The 22,528-nt window shown below is 47.5% G+C and overlaps 1 protein-coding gene across 1 annotated transcript in view; it reads right to left on the reverse strand.

Moving 5' to 3' along the window:
• Positions 1–5,920: 5,920 nt before the first annotated feature.
• Positions 5,921–22,528, reverse strand: part of LOC311241790 (protein mono-ADP-ribosyltransferase PARP12-like) — a 28,642-nt gene continuing 12,034 nt past the window's right edge. The window contains exons 7-8 of the mRNA XM_084330695.1: positions 10,548–10,668; positions 5,921–6,103 (exon numbers count right to left, since the gene is read on the reverse strand). Of these exons, the coding sequence (XP_084186821.1) occupies positions 5,979–6,103; positions 10,548–10,668 (246 nt within the window). The 3' untranslated portion in view covers positions 5,921–5,978. The remainder of the gene's footprint in view (positions 6,104–10,547; positions 10,669–22,528) is intronic.

Below are 22,528 nucleotides of genomic sequence, written 5' to 3' on the forward strand. Positions count from 1 at the left end.
CGCCGCCATCTTGCTCCAGTTAGTGAGTGAGCTGCACAGACAAAAATACTCATAACTCGCTGAAATATTGACGGATTTACAAACGGGTTGGTTTGCTATAAACATCAAAGATGTAGTTATGATACTGCATACTTATAAAAAAAAAATTAAAGATGTTTTTTTTTTACAAACCGCTTGAAACATAGCCACGTTAATAATGCTTGTAATAAACCAAACCGTTTGTAAATCCGTCAATATTTCAGCGAGTTATGAGTATTTTTGTCTGTGCAGCTCACTCACTCTCACTCAAGGCTAACTGGAGCAAGATGGCGGCGGTTCAGTGACGTCGCTCTCCATTGGCCGGCAGCGCGGGCAAGCTATCTAGTGTTCTATATATATCTATGGTACCAACACCCAAGCTGCATCCTTTAACATATTGTAACACGGATACTTACACCAAACACACACCACAGCATATCTACTCACTCATCCACACACTGCACTCACCACTGATTCTAATACAAAACATTCCAGTGTTCATGTGCTTATGTTTTTGTGTGGTTAGATAGGTTTAAATAAATCATTCTTTGTTAAATTGTTATCACGTGTGGACTCCCTATTTGTCATAAATTACCTGTTTGTGACAAATTGGGGGCTCAGTCCGTTTGTAGGGCCTTTTTGTAGTTGGTGCATTTGTTTGTATTTGGCCTAGTGTGGTTGGATTTTGGTTGGATTCATGCTAGCATTTGGTATTTGTAGTTTGATTAGCATTTGGTATTGTGTATTTGGCTGGCATTTGTATTTAGGTTCCTATGGGGACAATTTGTTTGGGCTCTGTCTTGAGTACAGGAGGGCTATTTTGAAAGGTAATTAGGCTGCTTAATTTGGCTAGTGTCTGTGACCTGTAGGTTTGCAGCTAGTATTTGTAGCCTGTTGGCTAGTGTTTGTTTGTAGCCTAATTATTTGTATGCCAGTGTTGGGGAGTTAGCACGTGATTTGTTCTTGGGGGTGTTGGTTGTGTGGGATTTGGGAGAGAGTGGCAGTTTGTTTGTGCAGATTTCTTGTAGTAGAGATTTGTTATTTTGCTTTATTGTTTTGTTTTGGTTACAGTTTGTTTGGTTGTTATTGCTTGTGTTGTGGCTTTGGGGTTTGATGCCTTAAATAATACAGTCTGTGTGTTTTGGGAACCAAAAATCCCCAGGTAGGCGAAGAGGGCAGGTTTCCAATAGGGGGACTTGTCTTGGTATATTCTTTTTTAGGCGGCTGCAAAAACGTAGGCAGAGACGGGCACTGGCATAGGCGCTTTTGTCCTCTCGGGAGCACGTCTCTGGCTCAGAGGAGTGGCTGTATAACGGGTACTTTTTCTGCCCAGAGAGTTCTAGTGCATAGATACCCCCTACAAGTAGTGGCACGAAGATTGAGGTTTTGAGGTAGTTAGTTAGTTAGTTAGGACCTGTAGTTAGTCAGGGTGGGGAGGTTCATTGGATCAGACTGTCTTATTATTGGTGTTCACGCTTCATGGTCCCGACATAAGTTTGGTTTGTTTGTAGCCACTGGTACATTATGACCTCTGTTGTGGAGGAATTTGAGCAGTCACCATCAGTGGAACTGATTGATCAGTGTACTAAGGAGCAGTTGTTAGCGATTGCTGAGAAGTATGAGATTGAGATTCCTGTTAGACTGTCAAAAGTGGTGGTCAAGGCCAGTTTGAAGGCAGAGTTGGTGGAGAAAGGTGTTCTCAAGCCAGCTGGGGTACCGCCTCTTAGTTTTGAGCAGCAGAAGGAACTTCTGTTACTGCAGCAGCGTCAAGAGTTGGCTTTGGAAGAACTTAAGCAGAGGACTGAGCTTGCCAAAGTAGAGGTGCAGAATAGAAAGCTAGATTTGGTCGGAGCGGGAAAATGGCTCAGTTCTGATGTTACTGAGGATCCGTCTCAGGGGGGTAAATTTGATGTTTTACGTGAACTGCGTTTGCTTCCTCCGTTTAATGAAAAGGACCCCGATGTTTTTTTTTCATTGTTTGAGCGTTTGGCAGATGCAAGGCACTGGAGTAGTGAGGATAGTTGTATGATGTTACAGTGTGTTCTCACTGGTAGAGCCCAGGAAGCGTACTCTGCATTGAGTCCCACGGACTGTACAGTTTTGCTTGTATATACAGTGTGCCACCACCTCCAATGTAGATTACCCAGTATGGTTGTCAATATCTCAGTGTACCCAACCCCCCCCACCCAACCTCCTCCAATGTACAGTTTCTACGTCAAATGTATATACTCCCTTTTCCTGACTCCTTCTGTATCACAAACAGTACTGTATTTGCAAATCTGGTATGTCATAAATGTATAGATGTAGCAGTACTGACTATCTGTATGTCATGTATGTCATATATGTCCTGATGAATTGAAAATGGGGGACCCTGATGTAAACAAGACGAAAGTCTCTCTGGTCTGCATCCCCTTAACAATTGTGTGTATTGAGCTGTACTGTATTGTACCCATTCTGCAATCTGTTAATAAAGTTTTCAATCAATCAATCAATCAATCAACTGTAAGGTTTATGTGCGGGTGAAATCGGCAGTGCTTAAGGTGTACGAACTTGTACCTGAGGCGTACAGACAGCGGTTCCGTATGTGGAAGAAGAGGGACAAACAGTCTCATCTTGAATTTTCACGGGATTTAAGTACCCAGTTTACCCGTTGGTGTGTAGCGTCTGGTGTCGATACCTTTGAACAACTCTCTGATCTGCTGGTATTAGAACAGTTTAAAAACTCTGTTCCTGTAAATGTGGCAACTTACATTACACAGCAGGGTGCGGTGACGCCGGGGGAGGCTGCAGCATTGGCAGATGAGTATGTGTTGATTCACAAGGGTAACTTCGGTGGTTTAGCTATAGAAAAGGCTCATAGCAGAGAGACTTTTTCTCCTCGTCCAAAGTTTGGATCAGAGAGGAGGGGTGATGGTGACACACGGTATAGACAGCCACCTGCATCTGACACACGGTATAGACAGCCACCTGCGTCTGACACACGGTATAGACAGCCACCGGCGTCTGTCAAAACATGTAACTACTGTAAGCGTTCTGGACATTGGAAGGATGAGTGCCCACTTCTTGGCTCGAGGGGTGGGTTTAAGGCACAAGTAAAACCTGCTCTGCTGGCCAATTCCCTCACCCATGGGATGGTGTCACCATCGGTACCGTCTGCTAAGACCATAGGACAGACATGCCTGGAAGACTATGGTGCGTTTCTTTCTGATGGTTTTGTGTCTTTACAGGGCAGTGACGTTAGGGTGCCGGTCAGGATACTGCGGGACACTGGCTCAATCGATTCGTTTGTGCGTGAGTCGGTGTTGCCTTTTTCAGTTGATTCTGACACAGGGGATGTTATCTTGATTCGAGGGATGGGGATGTCTGTGTTCCCTGTTCCTGTGCATAACATTTATCTTGTTTCAGGTTTGGGGAATGGGTGAAGGGTAAAACAATGTTTATTTTTGATTTGAATATAGGGGACAAAATATTGTGTTACTTGAGTTTATGTATGGATTTAGTTTGGTTAGTCACTTGTATATAAAAATGTAATTTGTTAATAGGGAAGAACCCTTTTCTTTAGGGTGACGACCCCCACTCTACCTGCTAAATGGAGAGTCTGACTCACCAGGAAGCATGGTGGAGTGGGTGGCTCGTTAACTGTATGAGACTCACCTGTGCAGAGCAGAGCTGCCTGCACCTCAATATATGTGTCTCATTCTAATTCCCTCTCTGTCTGCTTTCTCCACTCCCAGGCACAGGTTGTACCAACACCCAAGCTGCATCCTTTAACATATTGTAACACGGATACTTACACCAAACACACACCACAGCATATCTACTCACTCATCCACACACTGCACTCACCACTGATTCTAATACAAAACATTCCAGTGTTCATGTGCTTATGTTTTTGTGTGGTTAGATAGGTTTAAATAAATCATTCTTTGTTAAACCTAAATCATTCTTTGTTAAATTGTTATCAAGTGTGGACTCCCTATTTGTCATAAATTACCTGTTTGTGACACAGTATACAGTGTGGTGCAGCCTGCGGGCGAAAGTAACGTTGCTACTACCATTCCATAGGGGTACCCCAAACAATACATGCCGGCATTAAGATAGGACTTTACTGGTATTTTGTGGGCCCACTCTTTTGTTTTCTGATTATTTCTTTTGAGTGCGATACCGTGTTGGTGTAATAATATTTTCCCATTCAGTGAACCCTGTTATTCCTCCCCTATGTCCTCCCTTCTTTCCCCATATTACGGAGTAGAGCAGTATATGTAAACCCTTAGGGAAGGTATTGATATTGTGTCTAGCCCAGACGTGGGCCGCACTTAGTCTGGGTACAACGAGAGCACTTGGTGCCTAGAGCGTAATCATCTAATGATCAGACTGTAATTATTGTGTAACAATAACCATGGTGCAATAATCACCAGACGTAGCTATGGTGTAACTAGGCCAATGATATAATAATACTCAGACTGAATGGGAGCACGGTGTGTCTTTTATTGAGCCTAATCCTAACCCTTTGATGCGGGTAATATATCTATTATTATTACATGGCGTTTTCACATTCGCCGAAATGCTTGCTTGTGATTGGTCAACAGCCCCCCGACTGCGGTCATTATTTTTCAATAATGACCGCAGATTTTTCAATAATGACCGCAGAGCGCAGCTGTTCGCAATCAAGCCCACTGACACACTGTTTCAGTGCAATTAGACACTGCCGTGCCGGCGATGACAGGGGGCGGAGCGACGAGCGGAGACAGAACACAGCGGAGCCAGAACACAGAGGCTGCCCGCGATAATAATAATCACTTTATTTGGGCTGACAGAGCCACAGAACTGCGATTTGTCAAATGAATTAGGTATATTGTTAGTAAGTTAGCCATGTAATAAGCGGGATAATGTATAGCGCTGCACTGACAGCGGAGCCAGAGGCTGCCCGCGATAATAATAATCACTTTATTTGGGCTGACAGAGCCACAGAACAACTGCGATTTGTCAAATGAATTAGGTATATTGTTAGTAAGTTAGCCATGTAATAAGCGGGATAATGTATAGCCTACTCGGTCATTGTCGCAAAATAATTGACCTTCACTACGTTTAAAACACCTCGGCGCGGTGCCTCGGTATTTTAAACTCCGTGTCGGTCAATTATTTTGCGACAATGACCTCGTAGCCATACATTATCCCTTACTTAACCCCTTCCTATTCAACCTTCCCTTTTCCACTGTAAGGTTTCTGGTGTTAATGAGGGAGGGTACTGCTTGCGGGGGGAACCAAGTTATTTATTTACCTTCGGTCATTAGGTGTGGGGGGCTGCTAAGGGGACAATTGGGGAGAGTGAGGGCGTGTTGGGGAGTACTGCTGACTGCCCAAGAGAGAGGGAGGAAGACCAGAGTACCGGACTAGGTTTGTAAATCCTGGGCCTCATACACCCCCACTGCCAGCCTCCAGTTGACGCTCCTGACCCCAAAGACCGAGGTGCAGCTAGCCAGAGTTCTACTGTGTCTCGCTACCTAGTGACCGTGCACCACAGTTCCCACGAAGCAGGGATAATCCACCCTGCTACACAAAGGTATACTCCCACTTCGTTCTCTCCCCCAATGTCTCTGTGAGAGAAGAACAAGTATGTTACTGCTGCTCTTTCCATGTGAATAAAAAGAAACCACACCAGTTCAGGCTCAAGATAGAAACCATGCCTCTTGACCACATTATTGTCGCCCTATAGCCGAATTCTGTTAACAAATATATTTGCTTTTAAAAATATGAATGAATAATTTTTTTTTAATAAAAACATAATATAAACGGCTCTGCATATGAATATGTGTCGATTTTTTGTCAGATGTGTACAGATTGCACATTTCAAATCAAGAGACAATACAATGACAAACATTCTTTGTAGATTTATTTGGTCACGAACACAAACAACACCTACACAAAGCATCCATCCAGCCATAGTCCCTACATCATAGTTAGAATTTACCGAAGCTTTTTGCTTTTTGTTTTATCTTCTTCTCCATATCCGAGGCGGAGATAAAGTTAGGTCGTCGACGAACCTTCTTCTTAGTGTTGTGTTTAGTGTTCCGCTGATACATATCTGTAGTAGAGAGAGAGAGAGAGGGGGAGAGGGAGAGGGAGAGAGAGTGAGAGAGAGAGAGAGAGAAAGGGGATGAGATCAAGTTCAAGTTCTTTATTTAAGCATTACATCACACGCAGGAGTGGTTTGTGACCAATAAACCATGCCTAGGGGTGGTTGTTAGGCCCGAGGCGCAGCCGAGGGTCGTTAGACCCCCCTAGGCATGGTTTATTGGTCACAAATCACGACTGCACGTGGTGTAAAGCTTTTATACAACTGCCAGATTCATCCAACCTTATTTCTATACAATAAACACACATTAATCGAAGATTTATTGAAAAAACCATCCGCCAGAAAAAGTAGTTCCCACAACTCCATGTGGAAGCAGCTTGAAGTGCATCCAACCAAACTAACACATCCAACTGTGTATTATTGGAATGATTGAGAGAAGTTGCCTCATGTGGAAGCAGCTTGAAGTGCATCCAACCAACTAACACATCCAACTGTGTATTATTGGAATGATTGATTGAAAATTTTATTACCAGATGCAGAATGGGTACAATACAATACGGCTCAATACACACAATTATAAAGTAGGTAAAACAAATTAAAACGTTTTCTTTGCCCTATAGGAAAAAAACGTTTTCTTCGCCCTATTTTTTATTTATTTCTTTTAGCCTAAACTTAACCAGTTGGAAACCAGGGGTACAGTAATAAAATTAGCAATCAACCAATCAATCAATTCAATAGACCATGCTCACTTAAAACAGCGCTGCTTCTCTCTCAGTCTGACTCCCCCGCTGTTGCAGACAGGAGTGTGTATGTGTGTGTGTGTGTGCGTGTGTGCGTGTGTGTGTGTGTCACAGTGTGTCACAGTGTGTGTGTGCGTGTGTGTGTATGTGTGTGTGTGTGTGTGTGTGTGTGTGTGTATGTGTGTGTGTGTGTTTGTGGGTACGCCAGCGTCAAGTGAGAGAGAACGCTGCAGTCAGTAGAAAGTAGGAAGGAAGAAATTTAAATCAATCAATTAATCTATCAATCAATCCGCGATTTTTCTTTTGTTCTAGATTGAGTCAAGACCCATCAATTACATCATCCAACATTGTTTAAACGACTAAGACATTCGCTGTGACAGAATCGCTTGATATTTAGTCGTTTAGTCGCCATTAACATATCCATTTGTAAATATTATTGGCCACCTTCTTGTGATCCGGCGGAGTGATGTGATGTGGGTCGGTTGTGGGCGGGTCCTGGGCCAGCAGCGTGGATTGTTGCCAATAAAGACGTGTAAAATGACTGTTTCAGCCAATCAGAATCGAGAAATTTGCATGCCGTTGTATAATGTCAAATACACAATACAGGGGACATTGCAGGTAATGACATTTGTGCGTTTAGAGCTCAGACTCAACGGTGCACAATTAAGAAACAACAATGAATACAAGAATGGTAACAATAAGTAGTAGTAGTAAAATCAAATTAAATATAAAATGAGGTAAGATAAATCAATCGTTTACAGAAAGTGTCTTGCGTATAGTGCAATGCATGTAACAACAATGAATACAAGAATGGTAACAATAAGTAGTAGTAGTAAAATCAAATTAAATATAAAATGAGGTAAGATAAATCAATCGTTTACAGAAAGTGTCTTGCGTATAGTGCAATGCATGTGCAGTGCAGGGTGCAGTGTGTGTCCAATAACAATAAGTAGTACTTATTATTAGTACTTTTATTTTATCGTACTACTACTACTTATTATTATTGGACACACACGCACCCTGCACCTTAACTCTTTAATTGCCAAACCCGAGATAAGTGGAGTTAACTCGCCATGCGTTGGACGCCAGAACGTGAGATATCTCAGGTTTTGGTCGTTTATTCTTTTATTCAATATTTTTTATTCATTATTCATCCAGGGACCTTGGTGTTCCCATGAGTCTGAGATCGCCAAAGTGCAATACCGGCCGCATCCATCTAGACGGCGGTATCGAGCACCCTTTGAAACCTTATATCTTGGCCTGTGCAGCGGTCAAATGTCTCCGGGCGCAGTTTTCTGGGTCGGGCCAGTTGAGCGGTTCTCCCAGTTGCATTGAAGCGCGTCAAATGCTCCCGATCCATATGTTGTGGTGGGTTATGTCGTGGACCAAATGGACATCGGATGGACCAGATGGTGATCAAACAATTGGAATATTATTTTTGGAATACTCCCGATCACAGGTAAGGACTATCTGACGTGAATTCTGGCTCGATCGTGCAATGCTTTTATAACGATGGAGCTGATAAAAGTTTAGTGTCCAATACGAATGCCGTTACTGGCAAACAAATAATCAGAAACGACCCCCCTCCCCCCCCCCCCCCCCCTGCATGTAAGTAAGTAAGTAAGTAAGTAAGTAAGTAAGTAAGTAAGTAAGTAAGTAAGTAAGTAAAGTTTATTTATATAGCACCTTTCACAGACCAGGGTCACAAAGTGCTTCACATAGTAAAAACATCAATACAAAAGATAGCAGCATGTTGCAGTTGCATATATATCTGTTCCCACTAGAGGGCGCTCTAGGCAGAGCCACCCAGGTACTCCACCTTGTGGCGAGTATAAAAGCAAAGGTATACTCCCACTTCGTTCTCTCCCCCAATGTCTCTCAGTGAGAGAAGAACAAGTATGTTACTGCTGCTCTTTCCATGTGAATAAAAAGAAACCACACCAGTTCAGGCTCAAGATAGAAACCATGCCTCTTGACCACATTACAGTCTTTAGCTGCTTTTTAAAAGTGTTTACAGAGACCACAGATCTAAGGTCCAAGGGCAGAGCATTCCACAACCTGGGGGCCACGGTTTCGAATGCTCGGTCCCCTTTTTTCTTCAATCTAGACAGGGGGACAGCCAGCAAGCCCTGATCAGACGACCTGAGCGATCTGTTCGTGGTGTATGGACGCAGTAGGTCGCAGATGTAGGCAGGTGCCTGACCAGAACCTTAAAGTGAATTCTGAATTTGATTGGGAGCCAGTGAAGGGAAACTAAGATGGGAGTGATGTGGCAATATTTTCTGGACCTAGTCAGCAGCCTAGCGGCTGCGTTTTGGACCATTTGTAGCCGGCCCAAAATGGATGCATCGAGGCAAGTGGCGGAATGAAACAAAAGCATTAATAATCATTTCCAGCTCTACCTGGGACACAACAGATTGGAGTTTGGCAATATTTCGTAGATGGAAAAAACAGGTACGTGTCAGAGATCTAATGTGGTGATCAAAGCGCATCTGCTGGTCAAAGATCACACCAAGGTTTCTGAGCTTGGGCATCAGATTTGTTGAGAGGGTCCTCATGCATGTGGCAACTTCTGAGGTGACTTTTTCTGAGCCTATAATAAGAACCTCAGTTTTTTCTGCGTTTAACTGAAGGAAGTTGTTGCCATCCAATCCTTGACAGCAGTCAGGCAGTCAAAGAGGGCAGATAATTTGTCAGTTTGTTCAGACTTGAAAGAGACATATAATTGGATATCGTCAGCGTAGAAATGATAAGAGACCTCTTTGAATTGACTAATGATTACTCCCAGGGGGAGCATGTAAAGTGCAAACAGAGTAGGAGCCAGCACAGAACCCTGGGGCACGCCACAGGACAATGGAGCAGTTTCGGATGTGAAAGTGCCAGTAGACACAGAAAAACAGGAGGAGAACCAGTCCAGCGCACTCCCAGTGATGCCAGCCCACTGCCTCAGCCTTTCGATCAAAATACAGTGGTCGACTGTATCAAAAGCTGCAGTTAAGTCCAATAGCACCAGCACAGAAAATTTTCCCTCGTCAGATGATCTCATGATGTCATTTGAGACTCTGAGGAGTCTCAAATGACATGCATTCATGATGAAACATAATACCTATTATAAACATTTGATTTGGGAATAGTAGCGTGTCCAGGCAAGAAACGGCAATGCTTATAGTAGGATTCACGTATGAGGCTATAAGATCAGCCTTTCGGGAATGACCCCAGACCACTCTAAAACCATACTTATATTCACCACGGTATTATAACACGGGAACGTATGGATGAAAAAATTTATTCTTTTTCACATACTGAACAATAGATAGTTGATGTCAAATGGGCCATAGTATTGTATCCATAGCTATAATATAGAATATAGTTATAGCTCTACAAACAAGGTGACGCACTCCTATCTTTTAAAGCGTGGCATTGCTACAACGGGCCCCATCTAATAGCTGGCACTGAATGAGTTAACATGCACATACACAAGACACTTTCTGTAAACGATTGACTATTTCATCTTACCAATTCTTTTTTATTTTATTTAGTTTTATCGTACTACTAATACTAAGTAGTAGTACGATAAAACTAAATAAAATATCAAAATGAGGTGAGATGAAATCAAGTCAACTGGGAGGAAGATCAGAAGAGAGAGAGGCGTAGTAGAGTGCGTCTCTCCGTGGCCACAGGTGGACGGCGATGGGAGACGGATCAGGAGTTACCGTGGAAGCTGAGATGGTACTCGCGGCGCCCTTTCACCACGGTCACCTCCGCGGTCCTGTCGGCCATGTACGCCTTCTCCAGGTCCTGCGATGTCAGGGACGTCGTGCACAGCTTGTCGTCCTGACCGCAGAAGAGGAGGAGGGTGAAAGGGTCCATTAGTAGGGGAGCTCCAGTAGCTCACCGCGTATCTCGGCGCTATTTCGGCGTCGGGGACAACCGTGCGCGTCACGGATCTGGGGTACACGAGTTCGACTCCCGGACTCGCCGTATTTTCTCAGAGTGTCTTCCCCATCTATATCCCATTCAACCTGTTTCTGTCGGTCATGCTTGACCAGAAAAAGCGATAAACGCTAAAAAGAACCAGCTGTCTGGTCAAAGTTTAAAAAAAAGAAAGGGTCCATTAGTCTTGGACCAAGGTTATTATAAACAAAAACAAAAAAAAACTGGTAAAAAAAAAAATTCTTAATTGAAAAAAAAAAAAAAAATGAAATTATATTGTGCATTTCTAAAACGAACAAAACTAAAACTTAAGTCTTTGTAAATATGGCCAAATTACAACAGTGCTGTATATACCGCATATTTACATTTACTGCATATATATATATATCCATATTTGTCTGAATGCAACTGCATATATCCCCACTATATACTTACTTGTAGACCTGCATATAACCCATAGCTCTGTATGATAGCATGTACAAATGCTGTATATACCATATATATATTTATTCTCACCGCATATATGTATCCACGTCCGTCTGTACATACCTGGACGTAGTCCTTTTACATATCTATAGATACTATATCTATAACTGTACATATCCTACTCTTACTAGTTACACTGCTGGCCAGTATGACTACAACCATACTGTCTTTATACCTGTATCACAGTACATATTATACTACAACTCTGTACATACAGTACATCTGATTAGTACTACACTCAGTAGTACTAATTTGTATATTTTGTACCCGGTTTAATCACCTGTACATTGTATATTGCCGTTACACTTTACGGTTATATTTGCACTCTGGTTGAATGCCAAACGATAGGTTATGTATATAACCTAGTTATATTAGTATTGGCTGAGCGTCCCGCTCTAGCCTTATGAGATATCCCTTATCTCCTAGTACCTAATGTACTCCAATACGAACAACTTAATGCACCCCACCTGATCGGGCCCCGCCCCTATGGAGGCGTAGCCTATATAACCATAGCTATGGTCACCAACACACTCTTCCTCGCCAAATCTCGTTCCAGCAAAAGATCCCTCAAAAGGGAACTCAGGGCCGCGTAGAGCGGGATGCTCAGCCAATACTAATATAACTAGGTTATATACATAACCTATCGTTATATATCGTATGGCTATCGCGTCCCGCTCTAGCCTTATGAGATATGGGTTAGAGCGGACGCGAGACCCGACAGATGTAACCCTGAGGACCCGTAAGCCCACATCAAGGGGTGCGGGGAGCCCTGTCACCCCATCCTTCCTAATGAAGGGGGGGCGCAGTTAGAGCTGCCGCGATAACCGCATTACCGCGGTATCGCTGTTGCATCACGCTCACCGCAGAGTTAGGCTGAATACCGCGTCACCGCTGTTTTTTTATCATAATAATAAAGTTGGCTTGCGGCTTTGCAGATATACCCTACTCGGTTCCAAGCGACCCTATTGGGTAGAAGTGGTACCAGAAAAGTCATGTGAAACATTGCAGACCACTGACTGGTCAGAAGAGACGCGTCACAGTTTGGAGGCTCTGAACAAAAACAGAACGCCGCCATCTTTACTGCCTCGCTAAGGATGCATTTCATTCAGGATTTGTTTGCGACAGAACCAAGTGCAATAAACAAAAAAGAATGGATTCACTGTGTATTCTGCCTTATTTCTTGATGAAACAAAACCGACATCAACCCAATTTACCACCGAGTGGAGAGTTTAGTGTCACAACAAGATCGCTGATGTGTTAAGTTTGTTGTTGTTATTAGCCTAATACTACCGTCAGCCGATATACACGAGAGGTAACGTTAAACCCGGGTTGCTTGGTAGAATACACAATGAGAGGTAACGTTAGCTTTGGCAGAATAGACGCAACGAGAGTATGGTTAATGTTGTTATTGATTGATTGATTGATTTAAACTGTGTTAAACTCTGGCTTGCTGCAAGCCCTCGGACATGGCTAATTGGCTATGCCCACGGAGCTTTCAGTGTACACAAGCGAGCGGCACCGCCTGCATCCCCACACGGAGACAAACGGAGTAGTACCTGGCTGCAGTGAAAAAGGAACGAAGTACCAGGTACCTAAAGCGGGTCGAGTCGAGTAGGTACTATGCAGTGGAAAAGCGCCATTAGACTAGAGGCAGGCTATAAGAGTAGACTACTAAAAAAAAAAAAAAATGCATTCAAACTTTTTTTTTTTTTTTGTGCGCACTGTGCGGTAATAACCGCGGCGGTAGGAAATATTTCGCAAATTTGTGCGGTAAGGAAAATATCAATACCGCGGCAGCTCTAGGCGCAGTCAACTCCACCTGAATGCGAACAAGAGGGACCTAGAACCCCTTGAACACACCGCACAGGCGGAACCACATGTGACTCAACACACTGTGGCCCATACCCACACACTCCTGCTACCCTACCAAAGGACGGGAAGCAGGAAGGCCACAGACCCCAGAACCGCCTGGGAGACAGAACCCCCGGTCACGTCCATGAGGTAAAACCTTACAAAGGGGCCCGGGGAGGACCATGAAGCTGCAGCACAGATGTCCTCCACCGAGGCCCCACCCAGGAGAGCGGCAGAGGCAGCCACCCCACGAGTGGAGTGCGCCCTGACGCCCCCAGGGGGATCCTGCCCAGCCAACGTGTAGCAGAGGGCAATGCCCTCGCACAACCAATGGGACAGGCGCTGTTCGATAGTGCCTTACCGGCATGAGAACCACCGTGACAGACAAAAAGCTGAACGGTGACCCCGAGGTCCTGAGTACGGCTGAGGCAATTCCCAAAGCACGGACCGGACATGACAGGTGAAGGCCCGCATCTAACTCACCACCGTGAGGAGGTGGATGAAACTCCTGAACCACAATATCCCTGGAGCGGAAGAACTCCGGATATTTACAGGCACGAAGGCAGGATTAGGCCGCAGAGTGGCACCGCAATCGGAACGAAAGACAGGCACTCTGGGCGTACCGAGAGCACAAAGCACACCCACGCGTCCTTGGCCTCAAACGGGGCCAAGGACAACCGACCGAGGACCAGTTGAAGATCCCAAGTCGGAGCCCAGGAGCGTTGCACCGGCTTAACGCGTCGAGCGCCAAGCAGGAAACGCTTCACAAGAGGGTGGCTGAACAAGACATCCCCTCAAACCCCTCATGATAGGAGGATATAGCTGCTGCATATACCCTCACCGTCGAAGCCGACAGTCTATCAAGGAGAGACTGGAGGTAACTAAGGACAGCATCCAGGGGGCAGGAGACTGAGTCCCGGCCCCCCCGCCTTACACCACACTTGGAACATACGTCATCTGCCCGCGTAAGCGCGACAGTGGAGGGAGCATGCGCATTCCGGATGGTAACACCATCAGGATCAAGAACCTGCGCCCCTCAACGTACCCGTCCCAACAACTGACCTAACAGATGTATGGGGAAGAATCCCTGGCGGCACGGCATCGGTCCCAGACCTGCCTGGCTATGTCCAGATGTAATCCCCACCAGTCAGGATGAGGACCGCCCCGCGACAGTACACCTGCACCCACATTCTCCCTGCCGGGGATGTGGGGAGCCCTCAGGCCGCACAGGTGGAGGACGCCCATAGCCAGCCGCCCGCCGCCTGGTGCAGACAGGGGGAGCGTACTCCTCCCTGTCTGTCGATACCAGCGTTTCCGTTAGCCGGTAATTACCGGTATTTGACCGGCAAAACCTGTTGAAGTCCAACATATTTAATCTCTCCGGTCTTAATGTCCGGTGAAAATAATTCCCTGAGTCTAAGCACAATTTGATTATTTGAATTGTATTAAAATAGGCTAAAATTAAATAGCCTATGCGATGAACGAAACGATCATTACATTTGTTTCCTCGTTGCTTCTAATAATGACAACGACGTTGTCAGCGAGAGCTTAGTGCTGGGTGTGCAAACTTTTGTGAAGCTGCAGAGCCGGAGCAGCAGCAGCACAATGCAGTATTCCAGCAGTACTCCAATTCAGCCATTTTCAATTCAATGTTGGGTGGGGGGCGCTGCTGTGCGGTCCCCAGAAAAGAGCCAATAACAGCTGAATCAGCTGCTCTGCAGCGCCATACTCTTTGCAAATAAGTCGTTGCGAGGTGGAGAGAGTCGTCACGCAAACCCACAACGATAATGTTGCCGTCTCTCTCTGCCAAATTTCAGTTCTTCGCTTGATATAATTAATACAAATGTCCAATATAACGGAATTCGTTAGCTCATAAAAATGTGATTATAACAGACTGTTGTTTATTAATGTCGGGCGACTGCCCACGGACACCTATTTGATTTAAAGTCGGCAGCAGCACGAGTCTCGGGACTTATTTTATTTGGAATATAATGACTATACACAAAGGTAGCCTAGTTTTAAGTAAAAATATTATAAATCTACATGCCTTGATGATGTCATTCTTTTGTTTTGTTGTCATTTTGCCTATCAATTGTTTTTAAGCTCAATAAACTCTGACCGGAATTTATCTCATTTGACCGGTAGATTGAAATCTACCGGACACTGAGGCCGGCAAAAAAAAATTCTAACGGAAACCCTGGTCGATACACGACACTGACGTCGTATCGTCCGTCCTGATCAACACCATTTGTGGAACAGAAGGACCGCTTTCAACACCAACACATTGAACGTAGCGCAGACCGGGCAGCATGGTTTGCCAGCTGCCCCCTACTGCGTTGGCCCGACGCGTCACAAGCGAGGGAGGCGTCGGTGAAAATGCGACGTGAGACAGCGCCGTAACCGTCCTAGGACGGAACCTCCCGAGCGTGTTGACAACACGCTCTGAGAGGGATGCCCATAGCCCTCCAACCGTTGACTGGAAAGAGGAGTACTCTACATCCAGTCTACAGCAACCCCAGGCTGGTAGAGACCTGCCTGGTACGAGACCTGACGATCCACCTTGACCGCGAAGGACCAGAACGTCGTCAGGGCAGAACACTCCGTAACCCCTGACGACGCAGAGGCCCCAGAGCGGCCTCCACGCACTTGGTGAAGATGCGGGGAGTCAGAGAAAACCGAACGGCAGCCTCTGGTACTCATATGCTAACCCTGCAAAGGAAGCGTAGGTAAGCCCTAGGATGGAAGATCGGAGATGCGCATACGCATCCTACAGGTCTATGGAGGAGAACCAGACCCCCACCTGACAGTGTTCAACAGGCAGGAGACGATCCAAAAAATGCTGAACCTTCCCGTGGGACAGGTCCAGCCTGGGACTGACACCCCCCCCCCTCCCGATTTCTCAGGCAGAGAACACCGGGAGAAGAACGCCACGACGATGGCTTGCTTCGTCCACAGAGATTGGATCTCGTTGACCAGAGCTGTCACTGCTGGAGACCCTGACAATAGGGTCTGTACCAAACGTGAAAAGGGGTGGGGTTGTGTAAACACAAGTCCCCGCCTCAGCGTTCTCTCCATCCACCTCGACATATGGTACTGCCGTAGTCATATGTGATGACACTCCCAACGCACCCGCCGCCATGTGGCGCAGGTCCGCCAGGAACTGTAGATAGTTGGCCCGGTCCCCCCGCTGTGCGTAGCCAACCCTGGAACCGTGCAAGCAGTGCGTTCCGTGTCGGTACATCTGACCCTGACACCACCCACGAGGCAATCGCACCCAAGGGGGGACCCGAGGGCCGGTTTGATACGGGGGGCTTCCTAGGTGAAAAAAGCCCCCCCACTGAACACCCCTCCAGAACATGCTGAGGAGTTGTTCTGCAGCCGGACATGCAAGGTGTAAGGACCCCATGGGTTCCTACACACCGTAGCCCTGCAGTGATATTACTACCACCCCAAATCACGCGTGCCTGCGAGACCACTGCCAATATTTCAGGAGTGGGAGGCACCAACATGATACCTGGCCTGGCGAAGGCGAGGCCGGGGAAGCCCGCACTGTGTGCCTCAAAAGGTTTCGAGCCCCCCTGCTGACAACACTTAAGTTGACAGACGTAACACCAGGCTCAACCAACACAGCTTATGGTGTGGGAGCCGCTTGACAGCACAACATTCTCACGGACAGACCCAGGCTCAGCCATCAACTGGGTGTCAGCCCCTGTCCCCATGAGAAGCGAAAGTGGGGCCGCCCGCGCTTCAACGAAGGCACGTGGCCCGCAGCCAAAGGAAACAATCAGAGCCCACTTTTTCCGCTGGTGTTGGGGAAGGGAATGATCGGAGAGCGGGCTGCTCACGGCAGGACGGTGACGGCTTGTTTGTTCAAGCCGAACCCATCCTACATGGCCGATCCCTCGGCCGCCAAGGCTGTCGGCCTTGTGAACACCTGTCGAATCAACGCCCAGGATACCTCCGGCGGGGGAAAACATGGCCGCCTGTCGAGGGCCTCGTCATCGCCGCTGACGAGGCCGTGCTCTCTCTTCTTCTGGCTGTGCGGTGTGAGGTGGTGTGGGGCCTAGGACAATACCGCCCGCGCTCCAGCAGAAGACCAAAATCCCCTGCGGAGAGGGGAACCCTGAGCGGTTATAGCTTGCGGCTGGGTCAAAGCTAATAACGTCAACAACCTCGCGCGATCAAGGCCCCGCCACCAGACAACATTTTTTTAATAGAAAAAAAACAGCAAAATACGAACACAGTTCTAATCGCTGCCAATTCCATACCGTGGCGGTACAGGCTTTAGCAGCCCACCAGCCACTCGCCAGGCCGACCCACCCATGGCGTCGGCCGGGCGGGGCACTGTTTCAATATGTCAAAAACAAAGAACATTAGGTTATGACTATAACCAAGTTCTGTCAACACTTAGTGAACGCTCAGCGTTCATTGCATATATCTCGCTTCAGCATATATACACTGAATAATTTCACAAATGTACCTTTAAATGCCAGCATTCATCTGGCCACACCCCCATCCGCTTACCTATATAAGCAGGGGTGGTGCCACACACTCATCTCCTTCCCAACAAATTTCATCACAATGAATGAATGAAAAATCAAGGGCCTGCAGCGTCGTCTAAACGCTGAGCGTTCACTAAGTGTTGACAGAACTTGGTTATAGTCATAACCTAACGTTCTGTTCCACACTAGCTCACGCTCAGCGTTCATTGCATAATAGGAGCTGAGCGGGAGCTAGAAGCTCGACAAATGTACCCTGCTGAGGCCCCCCACAACCATCAGACCAGGGAGGGCCGAGCCCCCCCGACCCACCCTAATGGAGGGCACCCCCCCTATTGGTGGCTTCACGGGAGGGCGACGGACCCGTGACCCACTCAAGCAACTCAACGCACAGGGTGAGCAGACCGTGGCTTGACCCCACGACTACACACACGCACAACCCGCATGCCACCCGGGAACGAACGGAGGGAAACAACCTCGTTACTGCCCCCAGAATCACGGGGTCAAGGGCAAACCCAACCCCGTGGCAAGGCCGTAGCAGCGGAGCGCGAAGGAAGACTCAGACCCACCAAAAGGACTGGACTCCCTGGAATGGGGGCCCGGAGAAGTCCATGATGCCAGCATCAAGACCCCACCAGGTGGGCACGTAGTGCCGCGCCCCCCACATCGCCAGCGTATTCGGACAAAAGCCCCTCAGCCGAGCGGGCCCTGTCCCCCCAATAGCACACCGCCTGGCACACTGACCCTGCAACAGGCAGTCAGCATGGCCGTAAGCACACAAAAAAGGTTAACCAACGGAAGCAGGCAGCGCACCGGGGAAAAACCAGGCAACAGGCTATTAACCCTAGCCTGGAGACTGCGGACGAGACAGGCGCCAGAGGGGACAGCTGAACACAGCCGCCCCGGCGGAAGGAGCGGAAGCTGGCGGCGTTGCATGACCAAGCCTCCATTCAAAAACCCCCACCCAGAGGGGTTGAGGCAGAGAAGGCTGACACGATTGGCAGACGTCATGAACGTGCAGGGGCACCCTCAACCGGTGAACCCGAGAGTTGACACTGCTCCAACACACCAGGGAATCAACCACCTTGGCGTTACCCAATGCGGTGGTTGTTCCTATAACCCCTCAAGAAAAAACTCCAAAACACACCTGCGGGTATACACCGGCTATACCGCAGTACAAGTGTTTCAGTTTTCAAAAAAGGGTTAACCCAGGCCTACGGGTCAACGAAACATTACCTCGGACCGGGCCTGGCGATACAGGAAGCACAGGGTCACCAGAGGAGGTCAAAGACCACCCCAACAGGCCCCTCTTCGCCATGCGTGAGAGAGGAGCGAAAAAGAATGGAGAACCAGCCCCTAAGCACACCGTACTTGGTATTCCCAGGCGGTCTCCCAACCAAGTACTAACCAGGACCAACCTGTGTAGCGGCCGAGATCCGACGAGATCGAGCGTGTACAGGTTGGCATGGCCGTAAGCCATTACGACAGTGCTGAGTAAAAACGTACCCAACCAGGGTCTCCATAGCGCCTAACCCTGTGACACCCGGACCGACCTGGCATTTTTCCCCCTGAAAAAAGCCCAAGTCCCTCAGGGTACCAGAACAGCAGATCTGCATCCCCGGCGGACAACGGGTTCAACTGATCCGGATCAGCATGACCAGAACCAGTCCCGTGCCCTAACCACGCCGACATGCCTACTCCAGGAGAAAGGGCAGATATGCGTGTCGATCTTAACATGAAAAGAAGGCGCCACCCAGACGTTCGGGTGAACCGCGCCTGGTGGCCCACCCCAAGGGCGTGAGACCCCTCTACATATGTTCAGATCCATTCCGTCATCATCCCCCAGACATGAACGAGAATCCGTCGATAACCAACCCAGGTCGTGGGATGTGGTCGTCGGAAGAGGAAAAACCCCCATCTCAGTCGCTTTATAAAAACGCCGTTTTAACCACAAGCAACCAAGGCGTGCCAGTCAGTCGCCTGTTTACAGCGAGCTAGCACTATACGTGCGTCGGGACACACCCCCATCAATGAACAGGCTATTTAGACCTGTCATTGAATCCCCAAGGCGCCCAGGGGAACGACAAGAGGGGTGTGACACTTCCTAACTCCAACACTTTTTGAATAGAAAAGAAGGAAGCATCAACAGTATGTATCCCAGTCTACACAGCCGGGGGTAAAATTTTTTCACATTTTTACATCCCACCACCCTCCCATAGGAAGGAGACGGGGATCCCCAGAGAGACTTCCCACGCGAGCTGTACAGATTGAAAAGAATATATTGCACCTTGAGCCATGTAAAAAATTGGTTTTAGGGCTCTCCGGGGAAGAGGCACTGAACCCATACACACTCAATAATCGAATTGAATCGAATACATATACAATAGAATAGGACACCTTCTAGAGGGTCCACTCACTTTGACAATCTGAGGAGGAAGGCTCTGTACTCTGATGGAGGCTCCCTCACATGGAAGAAGGAGTCCGAACTCACAGAAGGCCCGAATAGGCGCTTGGTGAGGAGGAGCCCTGACCACCCCCCTGAAACAGATCCATCACATGGACCTGAACAGCACACGGAAGTCCTACCAACAGAGACGCGCACGGTGACGTACTCTATGGCGGGGGAATTTCTGCTGTGCACACGCCCAATATACCAGGCCGTGGGACCAAGAAACTCCCTCCCCCCCCCCGTAACGTGCCGAAAGTGACGGGAACCTTGAAGGACAGGGGGTGTACCCCTGACCGACAGAAACAAGGGGGAGAGGAAAGGTTACCAGTTCACCCCTTTACGACCCCACACCCATGATACGATGTAATGACAAAAAGAGAATATGACAGTCATAGTCAGCTCTATGAAGCGTTTGACAGCTCCACACAGCGCATGAGCTAACCTGCTATCTGATTTTTACTAAGGAAAAAACACAGAATAGAGAGGGCTCTAAGAGCCCCGGTCCAACATACACATGTGCTTCTGTGGCCAGTCCAACCCAGTTGTAGGTCACATGACACACACAACCCATCATCACCTACAAAAAATGGCAAAAACACTCTACAGAGGAACGCCGTTTTTCATAATGAGAGAATACATAATTCTCGATTAGTATCGGCCACAGGCCTTGCTAAGCACACACGACAGCGACCAAACAATCTTTTCTTTTAGGAAAATAAAGTTTCTCCAGCAGTTTTAGCACAACCTCAGCAATCAAGCTAAGGGTTACATCGCATCCCTACCACACAAAAAACACAACGTAGTGCAACATGTCTGATAGGAGGATGAAAAAGTCCCCAGGGAACCGGGGGGAAACACAATCCTCTTATTTTACCCTTAATACGGCCAGTTAAAACAGGAAAACCTGTTAATATGTGAACACTGTTCATTGTCATCACAGGCTGAGAAAAGAACATTCTTTTACTCACTTGTCACTAAGCATAGCTTCATAGGTTAGTTACCTTAGTTGTGAGTACACGGTACATATAAACACACATGATGTTTCTCACACAACAACCAGATCATTTTCACATCTGTAACAACCCGATTTGCACGGAGAAGCTAACTGCCAGTGACAAAGACAGTTCACACATAACTCGCATTGTATCCTAAATGCATTGCAAAAACACACGTTTTGGGAAAACATCGTTATTCACAACACATTTAGAAAGGTAAAACCAGAAGACGTGTTATAAGGTCTGGTCAAACCTTGTCCTACTCGGAACGTAGATCAGCGAAGTGCAGTCTCAAGACACCGTAGGAACACAGCCGTCCTGTGTTGTTCGATCCGGGCAGCGTCGCCGCTCTACCCGTCGCAACGGTCCCTTTGTTGATACAATCCTTGCCGTCCTGGCTCAGGGCAGGGTCGACGAACATCCCCTGTCAAAGACGACGTCGTAGTCAAGAGTGTAAAACATGTTACAATCAAAGCACGTACAACAGAGTAGCATTAAGCTAACGGCCGCTCCAACCGTCGGTCGCTATTACCCCTGCTCGCGAGACGCCGAGCGAACGGCGCACGCGACCAGAGGGGAGCTCACGGCGGCGCGCGAGTAGCAGAAGCTACCTCGCGCTGGCCTCGTCCGATAGCAGCAAGCTAACGTTTCCTAGTGATCACAACAGCTAGCGCCGCAGCTAACAGCTGACTGGCTAACAGTAGGCCCAACCTCTGTAGGCCTCGCAGTGATCCCAGCAGGCTAACGCCGCAGCTAACAGCTGACCGGCTAACCGTAAGCTAAGCAGCTATCACTTGAACTTGTACACAATGACATAACACTCACCCAGACAGGCCGTCGTTCTGAAACCCTCCTCACTTTTTAAGAGAAAAGAGAAACAAGATGTCAACACAGCTTTACAACAGTGATTTTACCAACACCCGACAGAATCAGCACAATACCAAACTGGCCTGTGTAGCTGACTTGAACATGGATCTTCCGCTAACGAACATCCATGCACATATCTCCTCGTGAAGGAATACTCTCATTTGGATATGAAAGAAGGGGCTACACGGTGACAGGGAGATACCCACTTGTCCAGAAAACACAGGGATCACCAGTGTTAATGGTCGCGGCCCACTAGTTAAAACTACAATGGTCTTCAGACCAAGGTCTTCTGTCGCCTAGGTGGCTGAACAAAGGACCCTAGCCTGGGGCCGGTTTCCATAAACATTGTCAAGTAGCCCCCATAGCACTAACAGACAAGTGAAGCCCGCCAGCAACAGTACTCACCCAACCTGAAACCCACCGCTTCTCACAACAGCGGCGCGTCCGACAGTTCAGCTGTGGCCTGACAGGTTTCACCCCAACAAACACAGCAAGGAACTGCAGTTGAGAAGCATGCAGCGGCGTGCTCCCAATACGAAAACCGGTGGAGGGTTTTTAGAATGATCACCATCTTCCAGACACTCCAGTGACGAAGACAACATTGCCGTATTTTC

The sequence above is a fragment of the Notolepis coatsorum genome, assembly GCF_963971535.1.
Source record: "Notolepis coatsorum genome assembly, chromosome: 15".
Classification (NCBI taxonomy): domain Eukaryota; kingdom Metazoa; phylum Chordata; class Actinopteri; order Aulopiformes; family Paralepididae; genus Notolepis; species Notolepis coatsorum.